Raw genomic sequence first — 19,312 nt, forward strand, 5'->3', positions numbered from 1 at the left:
ATTATAAAATGGTTTTTCATTGAAATGAAGAGGATCCAGATCCACCAAGTTCTGCAAAGAAGCTTAAGAGCAAAATATTACATCATGAAAGCTCAATTGTGAAAACAAATTATTTTATACTGATGTCACACATATTAATAAAATCATACTTAGAATTCATATAAACAATATAATGACACACTCCATGTGTCAAATACACAAAAGATCAAACCATAGAAAGAGTTGACTCCAAATTGGTTACCATTTTTTTCCAGAGCCAACTACATTACTATCTATGAACCAATAGAAGATCAACTTCCTCCCAATGTTTGATTTTGTGGGGTCATTTTTATAGCATTATAGCATATTTCTAATCGTTTGTATTGGGTTTACCAAAAAAAAAAAAGGTTTGTACTGGGCCTCGAAAACCCAATAAGAAAAGCCCGCCACAACTTAGAGTCATGGCTGTTTTAAGTTAAAAATCCCAAATAATAATTGAACTAATTATGAAGTGTAACCTTTTCGATATCTTTCGACTTTCATCTAAAACCTGATTAGAACCGTTCTCACGAGGCCATGACTTTTCAACTCCTTCAAGCTCACAAATATGACTTTTGGAGGGAAAATCACCAAAAGGGCCTCTTGCATGGTACCTATATAATAATATCATGTAAATAAATATTAAAAAATATATAATAAGTACAAGCGATAATGTCGATGCGTGCCACCAAGATTCAAGCATCCATACTTTTTAAACAAATTTGCAAAAAAAGAAAAAGAAAACAGTCAACAACAATAAAATAGGACTCTGTCTGTATCTGTCTGTTTACTGTAACACTCAGTTGGTCAGATTAACAGAGAAGCTGCCATTGGAGGTTTCTTCATCTCTGTCGCCTTCTGTTTTTTTTGGGTCTCCTCTGTAACCTTTCATTAGTATTTGTTAAATCTGAGTTATGTTTGTTTTAAAATATAATTGGTAAAGTGGGGTATAGTTTTATCACTGTTAGAATTATTATTTTTTTCCCAAAAAGGGTTTGTATAGCTCTCGAAGTAAGTTTGTTTGTTTTTTTTTTTTTTTTTTGCGGTGTTCTGGCTTCCACATTTAAGGAATAGGTCTTTTAACTCGGTGGGGCTTTGATAATCTTTCTATTTTCTTTCTTAGATTCCTTGTTCTAGGCACTTGGTTCTGTGTCTCAAGCATTTAACTTTCTTTGTGTTTCTGTGGGGTTTTGTTTTGTTAGTTCTTTGGAAGCGGTACAGTGTAGATAACTCAGTCCCTTCAGCTGGGCAAGTTGGATCAGGTACTCTTTCACTGTTCAGTCTTCATTTCTACATCTGAGTTCAGTTTTTCTTCTTCCTTTTTTTCTTTTGGTTTCTGGCTTCTTTGATAATGGATGGGTTTTGGGTTTTGGCTGACATATGGGTGCTTTTCAATTTGATTTTTTTGGGGAAGGTGGGGATTGTGCTCCTGGGTTTTCTGAGTTTAGGCGTTTTATTTCTAGTTTTGTACTTTTTGTTTTCCTTGAGGTACTGGATTTTTATTTTTACTTTCTTAAAATATTGAATGGCTGATTTGCATATAAAGACTACAGTTATTTTGTTACTGTTAGTTTTTAGATTATTCAGGCTCAGCTTTGGACGTATAAAACTTGTCTCTTTGTTTCTTACAATTATGAGTAGGAATATCTACTCGAAAGGTTGTACATTCCTGCTTTTATTCCTTGTTATTTGTACTTTTATTTGCTTGCAATTGAGTTTCGCAATCTGTCCCTTTATTGGCTTATGCGATAGTCGTTTAGTGTTGGGGTTTAGGGTTTGTGAGAGTTGAATGTACAGCTTGGGAAGTATTTTCTCAGGTTTGTGCCCAACTGTTAGGTTTTATGCTGGCTAATTCAGTGTCAAAACTAAGTTGGTTGTAAGTTTAGGTTTAGTTGATTAAGCTGAAACATGATTTGGTGTCTAAAGTTGAAGAACTGAAGCCGCCGTTTGCAAGATGGTCGATAGCCGTTCGAACTTGATCTTCAAGGAAATTCAAGACTTGAGATATGTTGGTTGTTGGAAGTTCGAACAGAGGTCTTCATACTTTAGAAATTCAAGTTCCCAAGAAGGTCAATCACACCAAGTCCGAATGATGAAGAAGTCAAGGTGTTTACAAGTTTACCCGAAAGCCTTGGTCGCAAGACCATTCAAAGTTCATTCTAACGGAGATGTTTCACAATAGCCACATAGAAGCTCGGTTGCAAGCTGTTCACAGAAGGTTCGAACAAGATCTTTATTGGGGTAGATCCGAGACGCTTGGTCGTAACTCCGATCATACCATGTTCGAACGTTGCCATTGAGAAAACCGTGAAATCCTAGCACACGTTAGAACACTTTACTTACCCATTTGAATGTTGTGGCTTTAAACTGAGTTTTTTCAGAAACTGACTTGCACCAAAACCTTAGTTTTTCCTAGGGTCAATATAGGCGTCCTTATACACGATTTTCAGATGATCCTTTGGATGTTATTTTGTGCTCTTGAAGAGAACCTTAGATTTATTATGCCTTCATTCTTAAACCTCTCCTAGACTTTGTTTAAACCACACAGACAAAAACAAACGACCTTCAGCCACCAAAGTTCCGGGTTGTAGAGAAAGTTTGATAAAAAAAAGATTTGCTCGAGTTCTGGAGCTACTGCAGTAGGAAACAAACAGGTCGTTTGTTTGGTACAATTCAGGTTTACTACAGAGGTTTTGTAAGTATAATTGATTGTAATTTGAAATCTTCTATGGTGGATAAGTTTCTTGGGGTTGACTGCTCTAGGAGTGGTTTTACTTTTGAAGAGTTCTTCAGAAGTTTTCACTTCGTCACCAAATTGATTTGTTTGATATTTTTATTGTTTTATTTGATTTTGGTTATTGTGCTTGTAGTTGTTGTTGGAAAACTCCTATTCACCCCCACCCCCCCTCTTAAGTGTTATTTGGGGTCATTGGGCGATTCACTAACAATGTTATATCTAATATCATTGTTGTCACTGCTACTTGATGTGAGATTCAGACCACTTAACCAACTTTACCACTTACACTAGAATATTCTAAGAAATCTCCCCTTTCACATGTGAAAATGAAACTACACGGCTATCCTCCCCCTTGAACCAAAGCCTTCTCAATCCAATATGATTTTTAGTTCATGCTAAATGTTTCTTTAATTCACCCACACCCCCCCTCCCCATGTTATCCTTATGTTTGCTTTTTCTTAAGTATGTTGGCTATTTAGGGTCTGATTGCATTTGGTATGTGCTTGCTGAATTTGGCAGTTTGCAGTTCCTTAAGAGTGAGAGGCTCAGAAGTGGAGGCTAGATTAACTTTTTCTTGGATCGGATGTTGCTTGAAAAATGTCTTGGAAGTCTGCTTTTGCTCGTTGTTGGCATTTTTACCCATGCTTTAGGTAATTTAATACAGTTCTGGTCTCTTTTGCCACAGCTGTTTTCATATTCAAGACACAATGAATTATGTGGATTAAATTATGAGCACAATCTGGATTTAGAATTGGGAGCTTGTCTTTCTAGTAAGAATACAGATATCAACAGTAAGGATGACTATCTTAAAGGACTAAACTAATTTATCATTGCCCAGTTTGTGTCTATGTGTTTGCTCTTGATTATGTAAACTCCAATGTCATTGTTATGGCCACAGTATATCTCTTTTGCAAGTTCATCACTTAGGATTGTTACGGATGAATGTAAAAGCAAATTGTGATAATTCAGAATGGAATAGCTAAACCTATGATATGAAATTGTACTTGACTTCTGCTTTAGGTAATGCCTCAGAAGGTATGGTCTTGGGATGTTTTGAAGGCCGTTCATGAAGCATTTTATATCCTTTTGTCTAATTAGGTTGTTGAGAGAAAGGCTTGCTAAAGTAAAGACATCTCATAAAGGCAAACAAAATTTCCAGACATAAAAACAATATCATACAGTAGTTCTTCACGATAATGGAAAGGTTGGGATGGGTTAGATACGGAAGCTGTTAGGGCCATTTAAATCTTGGAGATAGTTCAATACAATGTCATATTATTATCTTTCTCATAGATCGTCTTTTGTCACTGAGTCATAGCTGTGAACCTGTAGGTGCATTTGTAGGGATAAATATTGGAACCGATGTTTCCAATCTGCCACCAGCTTCAGATATTGTTGCAATTCTCAAAGCCCATCAAATTACTCATGTGCGCCTTTATGACACTGATTCTCACATGCTGAAAGCCCTGTCTGACAGTGGGATTGAGGTAATTGTTGGTGTCACAAATCAGCAAGTGCTAGGGATTGGAGAATCTGCATCAGCAGCAGCAGCTTGGATTAATAAAAATGTTGCAGCTTACTTGCCTTCGACCAATATTACGTCCATTGCAGTCGGCAGTGAGGTTCTTACCTCAATCCCTAATGCTGCCCCGGTTTTAGTTTCCGCTATGAATTACCTTCATAAAGCCCTAGTTGCTGCAAACCTAAATTTTCAGGTCAAAGTTTCAACTCCCCAATCCATGGACATAATCCCTAGACCTTTCCCTCCTTCCACTGCCACCTTTAATTCGTCATGGAATTCTACTATTTACCAACTCCTTCAGTTTTTGAAAAACACAAACTCATATTACATGTTAAATGCCTATCCTTATTATGGATACACTAAAGGGGATGGCATTTTCCCGATTGATTATGCTCTTTTCCGACCGCTTCCCTCGGTCAAGCAGATTGTCGACCCAAACACTCTTTTCCACTATAGCAGCATGTTTGATGCTATGGTGGATGCTGCCTATTATTCTATAGATGCTTTTAATTTTTCGGGAATCCCTATTGTCGTGACGGAGACTGGCTGGCCATGGTTAGGTGGAGCAAGTGAGCCTGATGCAACTGCAGAAAATGCTGAGACCTACATTGATAATCTGATCCAGCGAGTTCTAAATAATTCAGGTCCACCAAGTCAGCCAAGTATTCCTATTAACACCTATATTTATGAATTGTTCAATGAAGATAAGAGGCCTGGGCCAGTGTCAGAAAAAAACTGGGGTGTGTTTTTCGCTAATGAGACGGCTGTTTATCCTTTGAGTTTCAGTACTTCTGACCAAATTACAGAAAATTCTTCTGTGGTTTTCTGTGTGGTGAAATCTGGTGCAGATTCCGATGCGTTGCGAGATGGCCTAAACTGGGCTTGTGGGCCAGGCCAAGCTAACTGCTCTGCCATTCAGTCAGGCCAGCCATGTTATAACCCTGATACTCTTGAAAACCATGCTTCTTTTGCTTATAATGATTATTATCAAAAGAAGCGTAGTGTTGGTGGAACATGTGATTTTAGTGGTACAGCTATGACCACCACAAAGGATCCCAGTGAGTTCTCAAAACCATTCTCTGTGTTAATTTTATGCATGTATCTAGGAAATCTTTCCAGATTCATCTGATGTAATGAAGTAAACAGTGTTTACCATTAACTGATGTAAAGATTATTATAATGATGCCTGTTGGTGGCAATGCCTGCAAACTTGGATAGTAGTCTTCTTGGAGGCTTGAACTATGTATTCATCTTCCATCTTCTCTTTCTAATTTTTTTGTTCCTTGATTTTGTTGGTGGATACCACCTTGCAGGTTATGGATCCTGTAAATTTTCAGGAAGGTGAGAATCTGAATCAATTTACTCCCAGAAAAAAAAAAAAAGTTAATATTTTTAGGGTCTTGGCTCTAAACATGTGATCTTCTGAAACAGTTCTAATTCCGGCACAAGTGGGGGACTTACGCCTGCAGTAGCACTTGGACCTGCAACAAACCCCATTGATGGGAGTTCGAGTTCAATTCCGCAGGTTCCAAAGCTTCAGCATCTGATATCTGCAACATTTTTTGCTCTACTGTTGCTTTGACTTGGAGATCCTTCCAGTTTTCTACCATATTGAGGGGTTAAAGCAGCACTGTTGAGATTGTAATTTGATGAAATTCGAAAGGAACTGGACAGGCTCAGTGACATAGATGAAATGCTCGTGTCTCGATCATTGTTCATCAATTTTGTTTCTCTGGTTTTCCTTTTTTCCTCCACCTTTGTTTGTTATTATACTTTGTAGGAAGTGGTGAATAGATTGTAGTTGACTAAAATGCAATTAAGATTCCTTCAAAATAGGACAAAGTTTACCTTTTTTCTTTTTTTCTTTCAATCCGTCTATTATGCTTACGGCACATTATTTTTTAAGTCACATGATCTATTAAAAATGCACGTGAGAATTACTTGCTTCTAAAACAGATGTCAGTTTAATAGAATGTGAAAACTTTATTATGTAAAAATAATGATTGCTTGTGGCCACATCTTGATCAAAATTCAAGTGCACATGTCAATGTTCTAGAAAAAATATTATACTAAATTCAATTAAATCTTAAGATCGGTATGAATCTTTATTATCTAATCAAGATTGTTATATGTATTTTTGAAGGATTTGACAATATCGACCAATTGAAGAAGAGAAGTAAAATGTTTTAAATACATTGGACAAATGAATTTATCAATATTCTACCTTTTGTTTTAATATTTTCATTGATAAATTATTAAATTATTAGGTGAAAGAAGGTTTGCATTAGAATACGAATAGATAGTAATTTTATCCTTACGTTGTCATCAAATCAGAGTGGCGCAGCGGAAGCGTGGTGGGCCCATAACCCACAGGTCCCAGGATCGAAACCTGGCTCTGATATATTAGAGTAGCTTCCGACCTTCCACCCTCTTTTTGGCACCCTTCTTCTCTGGGCACAAAACGGTGCGTTTTTGCATTTGTCTTTCTTTCTATCCGTTTTCTGGTTCGCTCTCTGATGATGATGATGTCAGGAGGAGGAAGAGGAGGGAGATCATCATCAGCATCAACAGCAACAAAAACATCATCATGGGCAGTGTCAGCATCTGGGAAGAGGATCCAGAGAGAAATGGCGGAGCTGAACATGGACCCACCTCCTGACTGCTCCGCTGGGCCCAAGGGCGACAATCTCTACCACTGGGTTGCTACCATCGTCGGCCCCCAAGGTTCCCCCCACTTCCTTCTTCTTACTGGCTTGAGTACTATTCGGCTTGTTATGTTTTTCACTGAGTTGTTCCTGGGTTTCTGAGTGATGGGTTTGTGATGAAGTTTCGTTTTCAGGTTCAATTTATGCGGTTCGGGGTTTAGTTTGTTTTGAGTTCTTGCTTAAGAATTTACCCACTTTGCTTAATCTAAACTTGATATTTGTGGATTCGGGGTAATGGTAAAGTTGTGTTTGCTTTTTGTTTTGAGTTTTAGCTTGGACCTACCTTCTCAATTCTTGAGCTTTGGTTTTGATGAATTTTAGACTTCTGGTTTCGATAGTGATGAGTTATGATTTGGGTTTACTTTGTTGTTCTAGTTTTAGCTTAAATTTGCTCACTTTCTCAATTTAAGGTTGAATTTCGATAGTGATGAGTTAAGGGTTGAATTTAAGGTTGAATTTCGATAGTGATGAGTTAAGGGTTTTGGTAAATGGTAATGAAGTTCTCTTCTTCAGCCATAACTTGGGTTTTCATATCGTTTGAATGTTAGCCTAAACTTGCTTTAGCAATATAAGCTTGAATTTTGATGATTTTGTGTGATGTTTCTCGGCTTCAGCCATAACTTGGGTTTCCATATCGTTTGAGTGTTGGCTTAGACTTGCTTTTTCAATTTAAGCTTAAATTTTGATGATTTTGAGTAATGGTTCTCGTCTTCGGCCATAACTTGGGTTTCCATATCGTTTGAGTGCTGGCTTAAACCTGCTTTATCAATTTAAGCTCGAGTCTTTATGGTTTTGAGTAATGGGACTGGTGGTCAAATTCTGGTATTCAGCTCAATCTTGTGATTTGAGTTTACTTATTTTGAGAATTAGATTAAAACTACCCACTGCCTTGGTTTAAGCTTCAATTTCATAACTCTGAGAGAGGTATTGGTGATGAAGTGGCTTTCATGCTTGGTTTCTTGAATATGGCTCTCATTCTCTAAGTTTTTGGTTGAATCTGTTTCATTCAATAATTAATAGTCTCTCAATCTTTTGCTAGCCCTCTTCCCCCTCTAATTATGAAAGTGATCTTGTGCTTGTAGAAAAACAGTTCATGGTCTTGCTCAATTCCTTGCTATTTGATTATCTTTTAGCTGTTAGTATTAGCTTTGAGGTGGTGGGATAAAGGTACATTTGATTGCTTATGAAACTGAGGTAGAAAATATAATTGTTTGCTGCCTAGCTGTTTGAATTTTTTCCCTTTAGTTTGTATCATTTGTTGATTGTTGAGAATGTTTTACTTCTTTTGTTATTTCACATCATTTGAAGAATAGAACCATGCCAAAGAAGGTTGTAATTGGCAAGTGTGTGAGTACAAAGTTTTCAATGATGTTATTAGTGTGTCCTCTGAAGTTTGATCTTACATACCATACAAGATACACTTTCTTTGGGTTGCTTAGAACAGAGATCACTCAGTAAGCAACCTAGCTTTATATAATTTCAATATTGAAAAAGCAGCTCAAGGGTGGCGAGAAGGTACTATTCATTTCCTAGCCACACCCCAAATAAATGTATTTGCTTTTGTTTCTCATAGCTTTGGTTCCTTTTTCTTTGTTCTCTTGCATGTGTTGTCAAGGTCCTGTTTAGGGAAATAGAGAATACTGATAAAAAGGTTTATTAGAGTCAACAAACATGTCAGGCCAGTCTCCTTGTGGGTTCTTCCTCCCCACAGCACCCACGAGCACACACACCAACCCCCCTGTTATTTTGAGTTGGATTCCATTTAGTGCTGGTTTCTTGTTTTATAACCTGAATGAACTGTTCAAATGAATATGATTGAATTTTCCCATGTTTCCGAGTCCGTTGGTTTATGGTTGTAATGCTAGATACAAGCAAAAATGATTGTGAGGAATATAGTTTTGTCATTCACATGACTGACTTGACCATACTGACCAATTTTTTTGTGTCCATGTTTTTTTAGGAACACCATATGAAGGCGGTATATATTTCCTAGACATAACATTTCCAAGTGATTATCCTTTCAACCCTCCGAAGGTATGTTGAATTACGTTGATTTTTTGAAAAAAATCTTAAGTCGATCTGTAATCTCTTGTTTATCTAATAGGATTGGACAATTTGTAGTATGTCATCTTGAACATCAGAATACATATTTTATAAGCATATCACAGTATATCTTATATCATCCCCACCCCCATTTGGGCCAGCATGGTTCTTGTGGCAATTTTACCGTTTAAAGTTGGTGAACATGAGATAAATTGAAATTCTAAAGCACTGTTTTTTGTTTTTTTTTTTCCAAAAATCATATACATATTTTATGGCCAAAATATGGAAATGGAAGGAGTTACAAAATTTTATAACCATCTTGAGAATGCAATGGGAATGGTATGTGAATTTAAGAAAAAAAGCACGGGAACTTTTGGAAACATAACAAACAGTAATCTTGATGCAACAATAAGCCTAAGGATTAAAACATAGGGGTAGGTAAGTATCTGGAAGAACCTTTTTTAAAAAAAAAAAAAAAAAAAAATGGTTTTCTTTTGGTTTGTAAGTTACCCCGCATGCCCATTGGGTTTTGAACCTACAATGTCATCTTCCTCCTTGTTCTTATAAGGAGAGGAGATCTCTTTTGAGCTGAAGCTCATTGACCTAGAAGAACATTTTTTTTAATGTAAATTGAAGCTTTATAGATACTTTACAGGTGTAAAATGATAGTACATACTGTTGTTCATAAGGTGGGTGCTCTGCATTATTACGTTTGCATGTGTGAACATACACGGATCATCCAAAACTCATAATCAAATATTCACTATTTGAGTTCTAGTATATTATGCCACGATAACTTATAACTAAGCATCTTAGTTAATGTTAGAAGCCAGTCTTATGATTCAGAGAGATCTAAGGTTTAGTACAAAAATCCATAGATTGATAACAAATGAATATTGAATTTCTGAAAAAAAAAAAAAAAAAAAGAATTATGCAAAATAAATGCAGATGTGTTGTATTAGCGCTTGTGGGAATCATCAACTCCTTGTTATGCTTTGATGTCCATTGTTTATTAGCTGGCAAAAAGGAACAAAAAAAAAAAGTCCATTGTTTACTCCAATCTGCTTTCTTTATAACGTTATGTTTGCAGGTAGTGTTCAAAACTCGAATGTACCACTGCAATGTTGATACTGCTGGTAATTTGAGTTTAGACATCTTAAAGGATAGTTGGAGTCCAGCTCTTACAGTCACGAAGGTGCTACTTGCAATCAGATCATTTTTCACAAATCCTGACCCCTGTAAGTTCTTAGGATTTCTATTGGGCATTCATATTTCAATGAATATTCTAAAGATATTTAAATATCTTAATCTGTATTTGTATGGTGGGAAAGGGGGTTGAGGGTTTTGGATCTGTGATGCACAACCCTTGCACCTCACCAAACGACACTAGCCAATAACCAATCTTCCTTGCAACATAAAACACATTAAAGTTGGCCTTTTCACTTCTCAAATCGTAGCGATGCTGACACCTTCATAGCCCGTTTGAGAACTAAGATGTCACCAAATAACACTTGGGAAGTAGATGTGTGTTTATTGTACTGAATGTATGAATTTTCTCGTTGCAGCAGATAATCCGCTGATCCCTGGCATTGCTCGATTGTACTTGGCAGATAGAGCTAAACATGATGAACTTGCTGCAGAGTGGACAAGGCGCTTTGCCAAGTGACTCTGCTGCATCTGATGAAGTGCCCTTCGAATGGCAGATATATTTCTAACATCTTAATTCATGGATAGGTCAAAAGTTCTGGCTGAAGAAGAAGGAAAAAATGTTTGCAAATTTCACATGGCAACCTGCTAAACATATTATTCTAAGCTTCTGAAGATCCAGAATGTTTGAAAATGGCTTAAAGAGGCACACTGAATGGCATGCAACATGGACTGTGAAAAACCCTTTTTAAGAGTATATGTCTTAATATAATGGTTGGTTGGTGATTCTTCGTAGGAAAAAAATACTGTATCGGTCCATGAGTTTTGACCTTTTATCAAATCACTCCTTGGGGTTCAAAGCAATTCCTTGACTTCAGGCTATTCTTCGCCTTTCCTTAATGTTAACGCTACCATCACCAGATCATTCTTTGAGTCAAATTCGTACTACAAACAGTAAGAGGGTCCTCTTCAAAAAATTTTCCATCCAGCTAATTTGACAGAAAATCAAAATGGTGTAATCTTTCAAACTCCAATGAAACTATGAATGCCATTATCGACTAATACATATGTTGTGAAAACTTTAAAATTATATGTAGAAGAGATGGAACTGGTTTCAGTTCCATGATGTGGTTTCCACATATTGACCTGTAAGTTATTGATACAATTTTTCCAATTCTTCAAATATATATATCAAAAAGGGCAAGAAAGAGCACCAACCTCTTTGAGGATTTCCTTAAGACCACTGCTATTTGGAGACAACAATCCAGCGTCACTAAAGGCCAAGTTTTGATCATACTGGATCAAACATGCAAGGGCTCAACCTCCTGCAGAGATCTGCTCACAAAACAAGGTCTTTCCTTTGCTGCTAAGATTTAATTAGGAAAACTTCACTTTGACCCCTTGAACTTCTACTCGATTTTACAAACTCCATTGAACTTTAAATCTCTTATTTTGGACCCCTTAACTTTTAATTACTCTCAATTAGAACCCTTCCGTTAATTTTAGCCGTTAAAAATACAAAAAAGGACCAAAATGTCCTTGATTTTAATTTTTTTTTTAAAACAAAAAAAAAAAACGTTTTGGAAGTTGAAATTTTATAGAAAAGTCAATGGTATAAACATCATGTAACGTTTAAAATCTGACTAAGGGGTCCACATTGAGCGTAATTGAAAGTTCAGGAGTCCAAAATGAGAGATTTGGAAGTTCAGGGGTTTGTAAAATCGAGTGGAAGTTCAGGGGACCATAATTACTTAGTAGGGGAAACAATGAGACCATATTTACCATGATTCGAGTAGATTCTTTTGGCTATAAGTTGTTGAGTAGGGTTAGTGAGCTCTTCATAATAATAAATATAATAATAATAATAATAAAGGAAAAATACATTTTACCACTGAACTATCTACTCATTTGTAGTTTTGTACTTTGACCTTAAATGTTTTAAAAGTGACACTTGACCCCCTAACTTCCAAATTGTTGCAATTCGACCATTCTAACTTTTTTTTTTTTTTCCAAAATGCCCTCATTCCAAGTTTAAAAAAAAATTTAATTTTTTTTTTAAAATTAAGGGGTGGCCGACCACCCCAGTTGGGCTAAGCCACCCAAACCGGACACCCCTTAATTTTTTTAATTTTTTTGTTAACTTGGTATGGGGGCATTTTGGGAAGAAAAAAAGTCAGAATGGTCGAATTGCAACAATTTGGAAGTTTAGGAGGTCAAGTGTCACTTTTTAAACATTGGAGGTTAAAGTGCAAATGAGTTGATAGTTCAGGGGTAAAATGTATTTTTCCCTAATAATAATAATAATTCATCATTTTTGAGATCTCATTAAGATCTCATCAAATTCAACATCTCATATGAGTTTACAAAGCAATCATCAATATATTTTAAAAATATGTCAATATATCAAGATTTAGATCTTTTTCTTTTTTGCTTATTTAGAATTTTCTTGCTTCAAAAATCTCATTGCTTCGGTTTTCTTTCTTCATAATAACTTTTCTTTGCTATCAATATCTCGAAGCTGTAACTATCCAAATGAGAATTAGTAATTATTGTGTTTGCTGAATTTTTCTTCCCGAGCCATAGGAATTGAGCTGTTCAAAATGTCATTATTTAGACTGGAATATAGATATCCATGCTTACTTCCGCACTGAAGCCGGGTATTCTAACTCTAGTAAAGAACATGTATGGCTACTATATTGCATTGAGCTGCTTAAAGTGTCTATTGTCAAAATACAACTAGGTAAGGACTATATGCCTTGTCGACAGTTTTGATGAATAGTGCTGTATATGGAAATGCAATATCAAATCATGAACCATTTTCTGTTACATTGTCCCATCACTTGGGAGTTTTGTTGTTTTGTTTATTCTTTATTAGATGTTTTATGGGTGTTCCCATTATTACTATGTCAGATATTCTTTATTGAAGATTTGGTAGAAAGATGCTGGGGCTTCTTGTCAATTACCTTTATGCTTGATGTATCCCCGTGGCTTTAGAGACAGTCAAACTTTTGAGGTTGGTGTTGGTGTTGTTTGTGAGCTTGATATATGTTTTTGGCCAACTTCCTAACATGGTATCAAACCCTGGTTGCCTGTGAATTGGTATTTGGTAACACTTGTTCTGTTAACTTCTCTTGTACATGTCCATGGCTCTCTTATGCATATGTAAGTTTGATACAGTGTTATTGGCTCGACCACATTTTATAATGTAAGCTTTAGAAATTGATTCTTTTCCCATAGGTTAAGTGATTCCTAATTGAAGCAGCAACGACTAGTTTTGTTGAATTGGCAAAGGACCCCTATGGCAACTATGTAAGTGCTTTGCGGTGGAGCAATTTTTTGAAGTGCCTATAAGAAGCAATGAAAATTAGATTTCGACGTATGTTTTCGTGCAAAAAAAGTAGCATTTTGTAATGCATAGTTAGGGTGCCCCTTTAATTTTACCACCAACCCAGAGAAGAAAGACACATCATCTACCATTACTATAGAATGAAAATTTTACATATACAAAGGAAACTTTCGACCTCCTCTTAATATGAAATCTTGAATCGTATAATGGCAATTATGGTCTCTTTTTTTCTTAATGTTAATCTTTGAGTTTTTAAAATTTAGCTCTACAAAGTTAAATTTGTAGTATCGTCCCTAACAGGGATCTAAATCTGGATATATTGACATATTTTTAAAATAATTACTTTGTAAATTCATTTGAAGTGTTGAATTTGATGACATCTAAATGAGATCTCGAAAATGATAAGTGGTTAGTTTCGTCCCTAATTGAGATCTAAAATATATTGATCATTGCTTTGTCAATATCCCTATAACCCATTCCCTTCCTTATGTTTAGGGAAAATCTAAAAAAAAAAAACACAAAAAAACACCTACATCAGAAGCCCTAAATATAACCAACATCAAATGTCATCTATAGTATTTCCAATGCATTACAAAACACTATAGATGCTCAAGCATAAAGGTAATTAACAAGAAGCCCCAGCTTCTTTCTACCAAATCTTCAATAAAGAAGATTTGACATAGTGATAATGGGAACACCCATAACACATCTAATAAGGAATAAACAAAACAACAAAACTCCCAAGTGATGAGACAATGTAACAGAAAATGGTTCATGATTTGATATTGCATTTCCACATACAGCATTACTCATCAAAACTGTGACAAGGCATATAGTCCTTACCTTGTTGTATTCTGGCAATAAACATTCTAAGCAGCCCAATGCAGTATAGTAGCCATACATGTTCTTTACAAGAGTTAGAATACTCGGCTTCAATGTGGAAGTAAGCATGGATATCTGTATTCCAGTCTAAAGGGTTCTAATGACATTTTGAATAGCTCAATTCCTGTGGCTGGGGAAGAAAAATTCAGCAAACACAATAATTACTAATTCCCATTTGGATAGTTATAGCTTCGAGATATTGATAGCAAATAAAAGTTATTATGAAGAAAGAAAACCGAAGGAGATTTCTGAAGCAAGAAAATTCTAAATAAGCAGTAAAGAACGAGATTTAAATCTTGATATATTGACATATTTTTAAAATATATTGATGATTGCTCGTAAACTCGTATGAGATGTTGAATTTGATGAGATCTTAATGAGATTTCAAAAATGATAAATTATTATTATTATTAGGAAAAAATACATTTTACCCCTTGAACTATCCACCCTTTTGCACTTTGACTTCAAATATTTAAAAAGTAACACTTGACCAACCAAACTTCCAAATTGTTGAAATTCGACCATTCTGATTTTTTTTTTTTTTTTTTTCAAAATGTCCTCATCCCAACTTAAAAAATAAAAATTAAAAAGGTGGAGAGTAGAGACAAAGATCAAAGCTCCTTTGTGCAAGGAAAATTATATACAAATGTAGCCGATAGACATAGAAAAATAAAGGCAAAAATTCCACCAACTGAAAAAATAACACAGTAACACAACCAGCAAACCTCAATGCACAGTCTGTGTGCATGAGATTTCATCCTAGAACACAAATTAACTCTCATTTACAACTCTGTATATTTAAAAGATAAACCGTGCAATTACATTAGAGCAATGAGGGAAGGAGACAAAGATCAAACCTATGATTTGCTGCAAAACAGAGGAAGCGTGTATAGGAAGAAATGTGTTTCAAAGGAGTGAGCTGTGAAGAAGAGAGAGTTGAGAGAGATGAGGGCAAAGAGGAGGTGGGGAACTTGAGGAAGCGTGCAGAGGAAGAAAAGGTCTGTGAAGAGAGAGTTGAGAGAGGAAGTCGAAACGCTCTATTATGTGGCAAGGAGGGAAATTGAGGATGTTTGTAAACTCGAGCCGAGTTTATTAAGAAAGAGTTCAGGCAAGTGCGCTCGAGCTATCGGTCGCAGTACCAGAGAGGATACAAGCCAAGTGCGCTTGAACGCAGATCGAGCACAGGTATCGGTCGCAGTACCAGAGAGGATACAAGCCGAGTGCGCTCGAGCGCAGATCAGTCGCAGTATCGGAGAGGAGTTTTTTTATGCACGTGAACGAATGTGTTTGCTTGTTGAAAATTTGTTGTTGAGTTGTTGCAATCAGTTAGAGTTAGTTATTAGTTGTTAGAAGCTTGTTAAGCTTATAATCAAGTGTATAAATACTACTTCATGTAACTTGCAACATTTAAGTTGAACATATCAGATAATTCATTCAGTCTCTGTTTTTCATTTGTTCTTGAGTTTTCTTCCCTCTTCTTTGCATTCTTTTGTTACGAATGAACACAATAATTACTAATTCCCATTTGGATAGTTACATCTTCGAGATATTGATAGTAAAGAAAAGTTATTATGAAGAAAGAAAACTGAAGTAAGGAGATTTCTAAAGCAAGAAAATTCTAAATAAGCAGTTAAGAAAGAGATTTAAATCTTGATATATTGACATATTTTTAAAATATATTGATGATTGCTTGTAAACTCGTATGAGATGTTGAATTTGATGAGATCTTAATGAGATTTCAAAAATGATAAATTATTATTATTAGGAAAAAATACATTTTACCCCCTAAACTATCCACCAATTTGCACTTTGACATCCAATGTTTAAAAAGTGACACTTGACCCCAAAAACTTCCAAATTGTTGCAATTTGACCATTCTAACTTTTTTTTTTTTTTTTTTCAAAATGTCCCCATCCCAAGTTAAAAAATAAAATAAAATAAAAATTAAGAGGCGGAGAGTAGAGACAAAGATCAAAGCTCCTTTGTCCAAGGAAAATGATATACAAATGTACCCGATAGACATAGAAAAATAAAGGCAAAAATTCCACTAACTGAAAAAATAACACAGTAACACAACTAGCAAACCTTAATGCACAGTCTGTGTGCATGAGATTTCATCTTAGAACACAAATTAACTCTCATTTACAACTCTGTATATCTAAAAGATAAATCGTGCAATTACATCAAAGCAATGAGGGAAAGAGACAAAGATCAAACCTATGATTTGCTGCAAAACAGAGGAAGCGTGTAGAAGAAGAAATGTGTTTCAAAGGAGTGAGCTGTGAAGAAGAGAGAGTTAAGAGAGATGAGGGCAAGGCGGAGGCGGGGAACTTGAGGAAGCGTGCAGAGGAAGAAAAGGTTTGTGAAGAGAGAGTTGAGAGAGGAAGTTGAAATGCTCTGTTATGTGGCAAGGAGGGAAGTTGAGGATGTTTGTAAACTCGAGCCGAGTTTATTAAGAGAGAGTTCAGGCAAGTGCGCTCGAGCTATCGGTCGCAGTACCAAAAAGGATACAAGCCAAGTGCGCTCGAACGCAGATCGAGCACAAGTATCGGTCGCAGTACTAGAGAGGATACAAGCTGAGTGCACTCGAGCGCAGATAGACCACATATCGATCGCAGTATCAGAGAGGAATTTTTTTATGCACGTGAACAAATGTGTTTGCTTGTTGTAAATCTGTTGTTGACTTGTTACAATCAGTTGGAGTTAGTTACTAGTTGTTAGAAGCTTGTTAAGCTTATAATCAAGTGTATAAATACTACTTCATGTAACTTGCAACATTTAAGTTGAATATATCATAGAATTCATTCAGTCTCTGTTTTTCATTTGTTCTTGAGTTTTCTTCCCTCTTCTTTGCATTCTTTTGTTACGAATCACAAAGTTTGACAGAGTTCGTGATAGCCAGTACTGGCTGCTTCAACTCGGCTCGACAAAAAAGAATTTTGTAGCTGGCGGCAAGCCATTTGTAAACACGAGCGGAGTTGGAGCTAGTGAGTATTGGTTGGCTGAACTCGGCTCCTTGTAACTGCTTGAACATGGCCTGGATGATCTGAAGGCTCTGATTCTTCCACGGATTAGTGGGTGATGAGCTGGTGGCGGGAAGCACTGGTAATGGTGTTGAGTGTTGAGAGGAGAGTACAGTGGCCATGTTCCCGTGATTGATTGTAATCGTTGGAGCCTGAAGTGGGGGGTCTTTAGAATTTAGAGGTGTCTGGAAGGGAAGATGAAGATGAAGATGAAGAAGAGGGAATTATTTGTCATTTCTCCTCCCCCAATCCCCATCCCCAAAAAAATCTCTTTTTACGTAGTAGTTGTTGTAGTAAATGCCATAATGTGATCTTTGTTTGTTCAATTGGTTGGAACAATTTTCAGTTGCTACCAACTGTTGCGTTCTTGCAAGTATCTTCTATCCGGCACTTGGAATTCATTAATAAATGGTTTCCAAAAGCTCATATCTAAGCGGCCAGCCCTAGTTCTATCTCAGGCTTCTTCTTGAATATTTTTCAATGTACACACCCCTCGCCCTCGTGCTGGGGACCTGCCGGTGGAAGTCTCACCAAAAATTAATTTGCTAAGAAGTAGCTTGATTAGTGTCATTATGGTATTAGGGACTAATCACCTAGGATTTGAGATGCACTTCTCTTTTATATGGATCTCTTGGTCTGCTAATTGGGTTTAAGTATCTTGAGACTAGGTATTGAGGGACTTGAAATTAATAGTGACCCTGTTTCAATAAGACAATTTTTATAGTGATGTCTTCCTCAAAGTTGTGGTACCTGAAAGAGTGAGAAACAACGTACTTGACAATAAAATATGTTACTTACAATTTTTTTTTTTTTTCAAAAGAAAAGACAATAAAAATAAAATATTTGAACCAATAATCTTAAGTTGCTAATGACAGGGCACACGTACTTGACAATAAAATATGTGAGCCATAATCATTGAAGAGCTGTCCATGTGTGCAACTGACACATACCTCATCTTATTTAAGTATGAGTTTGGACACATGCCAATTGTTTATAATTTTAAAAGGTAATTTAACTTTACACTTCTGAATTACTACTTGATTTGAGAAAATTTTAAACTTCAAAACCTCTTAATTTGAACCCTTAAACTTTCAATTGCAATCAATTTAAATCCCTCCGTCAGATTTTAAATGTTAAAAGTGAGACAACGACGTTTATACCCCTAATTTTTTTTTATAAAATTTCAAATGTACCCTTAATTTCAAATTAATTTTTTTTTAAAAATATATATTATATATATATAAAAAAAATCACAAGGTGACCCACGGTTGGGCCACCTTGTGATTTTATTTTTTTTTCTTCAAAATTTGTTTTTTTCATTTTTAATAAAAATGAAATTGAAGGGTAATTTTGTCTTTTTAAGGGTTTTAACGGCAAATATTGACACAGGGGTGGTTGAATTGATTACAATTGAAAGTTCAGGGGTCCAAATTGATAGGTTTTGAAGTTTCGGGGAGTTTCTCAAATCGAATGATAATTCAGAGATTTAAAGTGAAGTTACCACTATTTTTAAAGTAATTGTAGTAATTTCTAGTACTACTCAATTAAAGAAATGTGTCATTTAGCTTCTTTTTTTCAAATAATCCCATTACAAAATAAGTCACTCCGTTAGTAATTGACATCAAAATAGATGAAAAGGTTGTGACATGCACCACATGTGACTATTTTTCTATTTAACTTCTAAAAATATACTAAAATTATTAAAACAAATAAAATGAAAAATAAACAACTAAAATAAATTAAATTGTTTTTTTTTTTAATCAAATCCCCTTTAAACCTCCCCCACCCATTTGAATTTTGGGTGGGGGCACCTAGCCTATAGCCGCCACCCTCATTTTCTCCAAGTTTTAATGAGAAAGAATGAATATTTCAGAATTTATTCTAGAAAAA

At 35.7% G+C, this 19,312-nt stretch overlaps 2 protein-coding genes and 1 non-coding gene across 5 annotated transcripts; all 3 read left to right on the forward strand.

Moving 5' to 3' along the window:
* The first annotated feature begins 760 nt into the window (after positions 1 to 760).
* On the forward strand, positions 761 to 6,137 carry LOC132164588 (glucan endo-1,3-beta-glucosidase 4). Of its 2 annotated transcripts, none has more exons than XM_059575124.1 (6): positions 761 to 854; positions 1,221 to 1,280; positions 3,275 to 3,405; positions 4,088 to 5,335; positions 5,591 to 5,618; positions 5,709 to 6,137. In XM_059575124.1, the coding sequence occupies exons 3-6, from the start codon at positions 3,339 to 3,341 to the stop codon at positions 5,857 to 5,859; spliced, it is 1,494 nt and encodes a 497-aa protein (XP_059431107.1). In that variant the 5' UTR covers positions 761 to 854; positions 1,221 to 1,280; positions 3,275 to 3,338; the 3' UTR covers positions 5,860 to 6,137. The 2 variants fall into 2 exon arrangements, with proteins under 2 accessions (XP_059431107.1, XP_059431108.1); XM_059575125.1 differs by lacking the exon at positions 761 to 854 and adding an exon at positions 1,050 to 1,105.
* A 469-nt stretch (positions 6,138 to 6,606) lies between these two features.
* TRNAM-CAU (transfer RNA methionine (anticodon CAU)) lies at positions 6,607 to 6,678 on the forward strand. Its single transcript has one exon. It is a non-coding gene; the product is annotated as a tRNA-Met (tRNA).
* Positions 6,679 to 6,705: 27 nt separating this feature from the next.
* Positions 6,706 to 10,959, forward strand: LOC132162737 (constitutive photomorphogenesis protein 10). 2 transcript variants are annotated; one of them, XM_059572963.1, is made up of 4 exons: positions 6,706 to 7,001; positions 8,943 to 9,016; positions 10,116 to 10,263; positions 10,591 to 10,959. In XM_059572963.1, the coding sequence occupies exons 1-4, from the start codon at positions 6,794 to 6,796 to the stop codon at positions 10,689 to 10,691; spliced, it is 531 nt and encodes a 176-aa protein (XP_059428946.1). In that variant the 5' UTR covers positions 6,706 to 6,793; the 3' UTR covers positions 10,692 to 10,959. The 2 variants fall into 2 exon arrangements, with proteins under 2 accessions (XP_059428946.1, XP_059428947.1); XM_059572964.1 differs by having other exon boundaries at positions 10,594 to 10,959.
* Positions 10,960 to 19,312: the final 8,353 nt, after the last annotated feature.

Source organism: Corylus avellana, chromosome ca10, assembly GCF_901000735.1.
Source record: "Corylus avellana chromosome ca10, CavTom2PMs-1.0".
Taxonomy (NCBI): Eukaryota; Viridiplantae; Streptophyta; class Magnoliopsida; order Fagales; family Betulaceae; genus Corylus; species Corylus avellana.

Excerpts from the sequence above, each read along its gene's own strand:
- LOC132164588 (XM_059575124.1), top strand. The coding sequence starts at position 3,339 with ATGTTGCTTGAAAAATGTCTTGGAAGTCTGCTTTTGCTCGTTGTTGGC. Across the intron at positions 5,336-5,590 it reads GACCACCACAAAGGATCCCA|GTTATGGATCCTGTAAATTT; the intron begins GTGAGTTCTCAA and ends ACCACCTTGCAG. Across the intron at positions 5,619-5,708 it reads TCCTGTAAATTTTCAGGAAG|TTCTAATTCCGGCACAAGTG; the intron begins GTGAGAATCTGA and ends CTTCTGAAACAG.
- LOC132162737 (XM_059572963.1), top strand. The coding sequence starts at position 6,794 with ATGATGATGATGTCAGGAGGAGGAAGAGGAGGGAGATCATCATCAGCA. Across the intron at positions 7,002-8,942 it reads TACCATCGTCGGCCCCCAAG|GAACACCATATGAAGGCGGT; the intron begins GTTCCCCCCACT and ends ATGTTTTTTTAG. Across the intron at positions 10,264-10,590 it reads TTTCACAAATCCTGACCCCT|CAGATAATCCGCTGATCCCT; the intron begins GTAAGTTCTTAG and ends TTCTCGTTGCAG.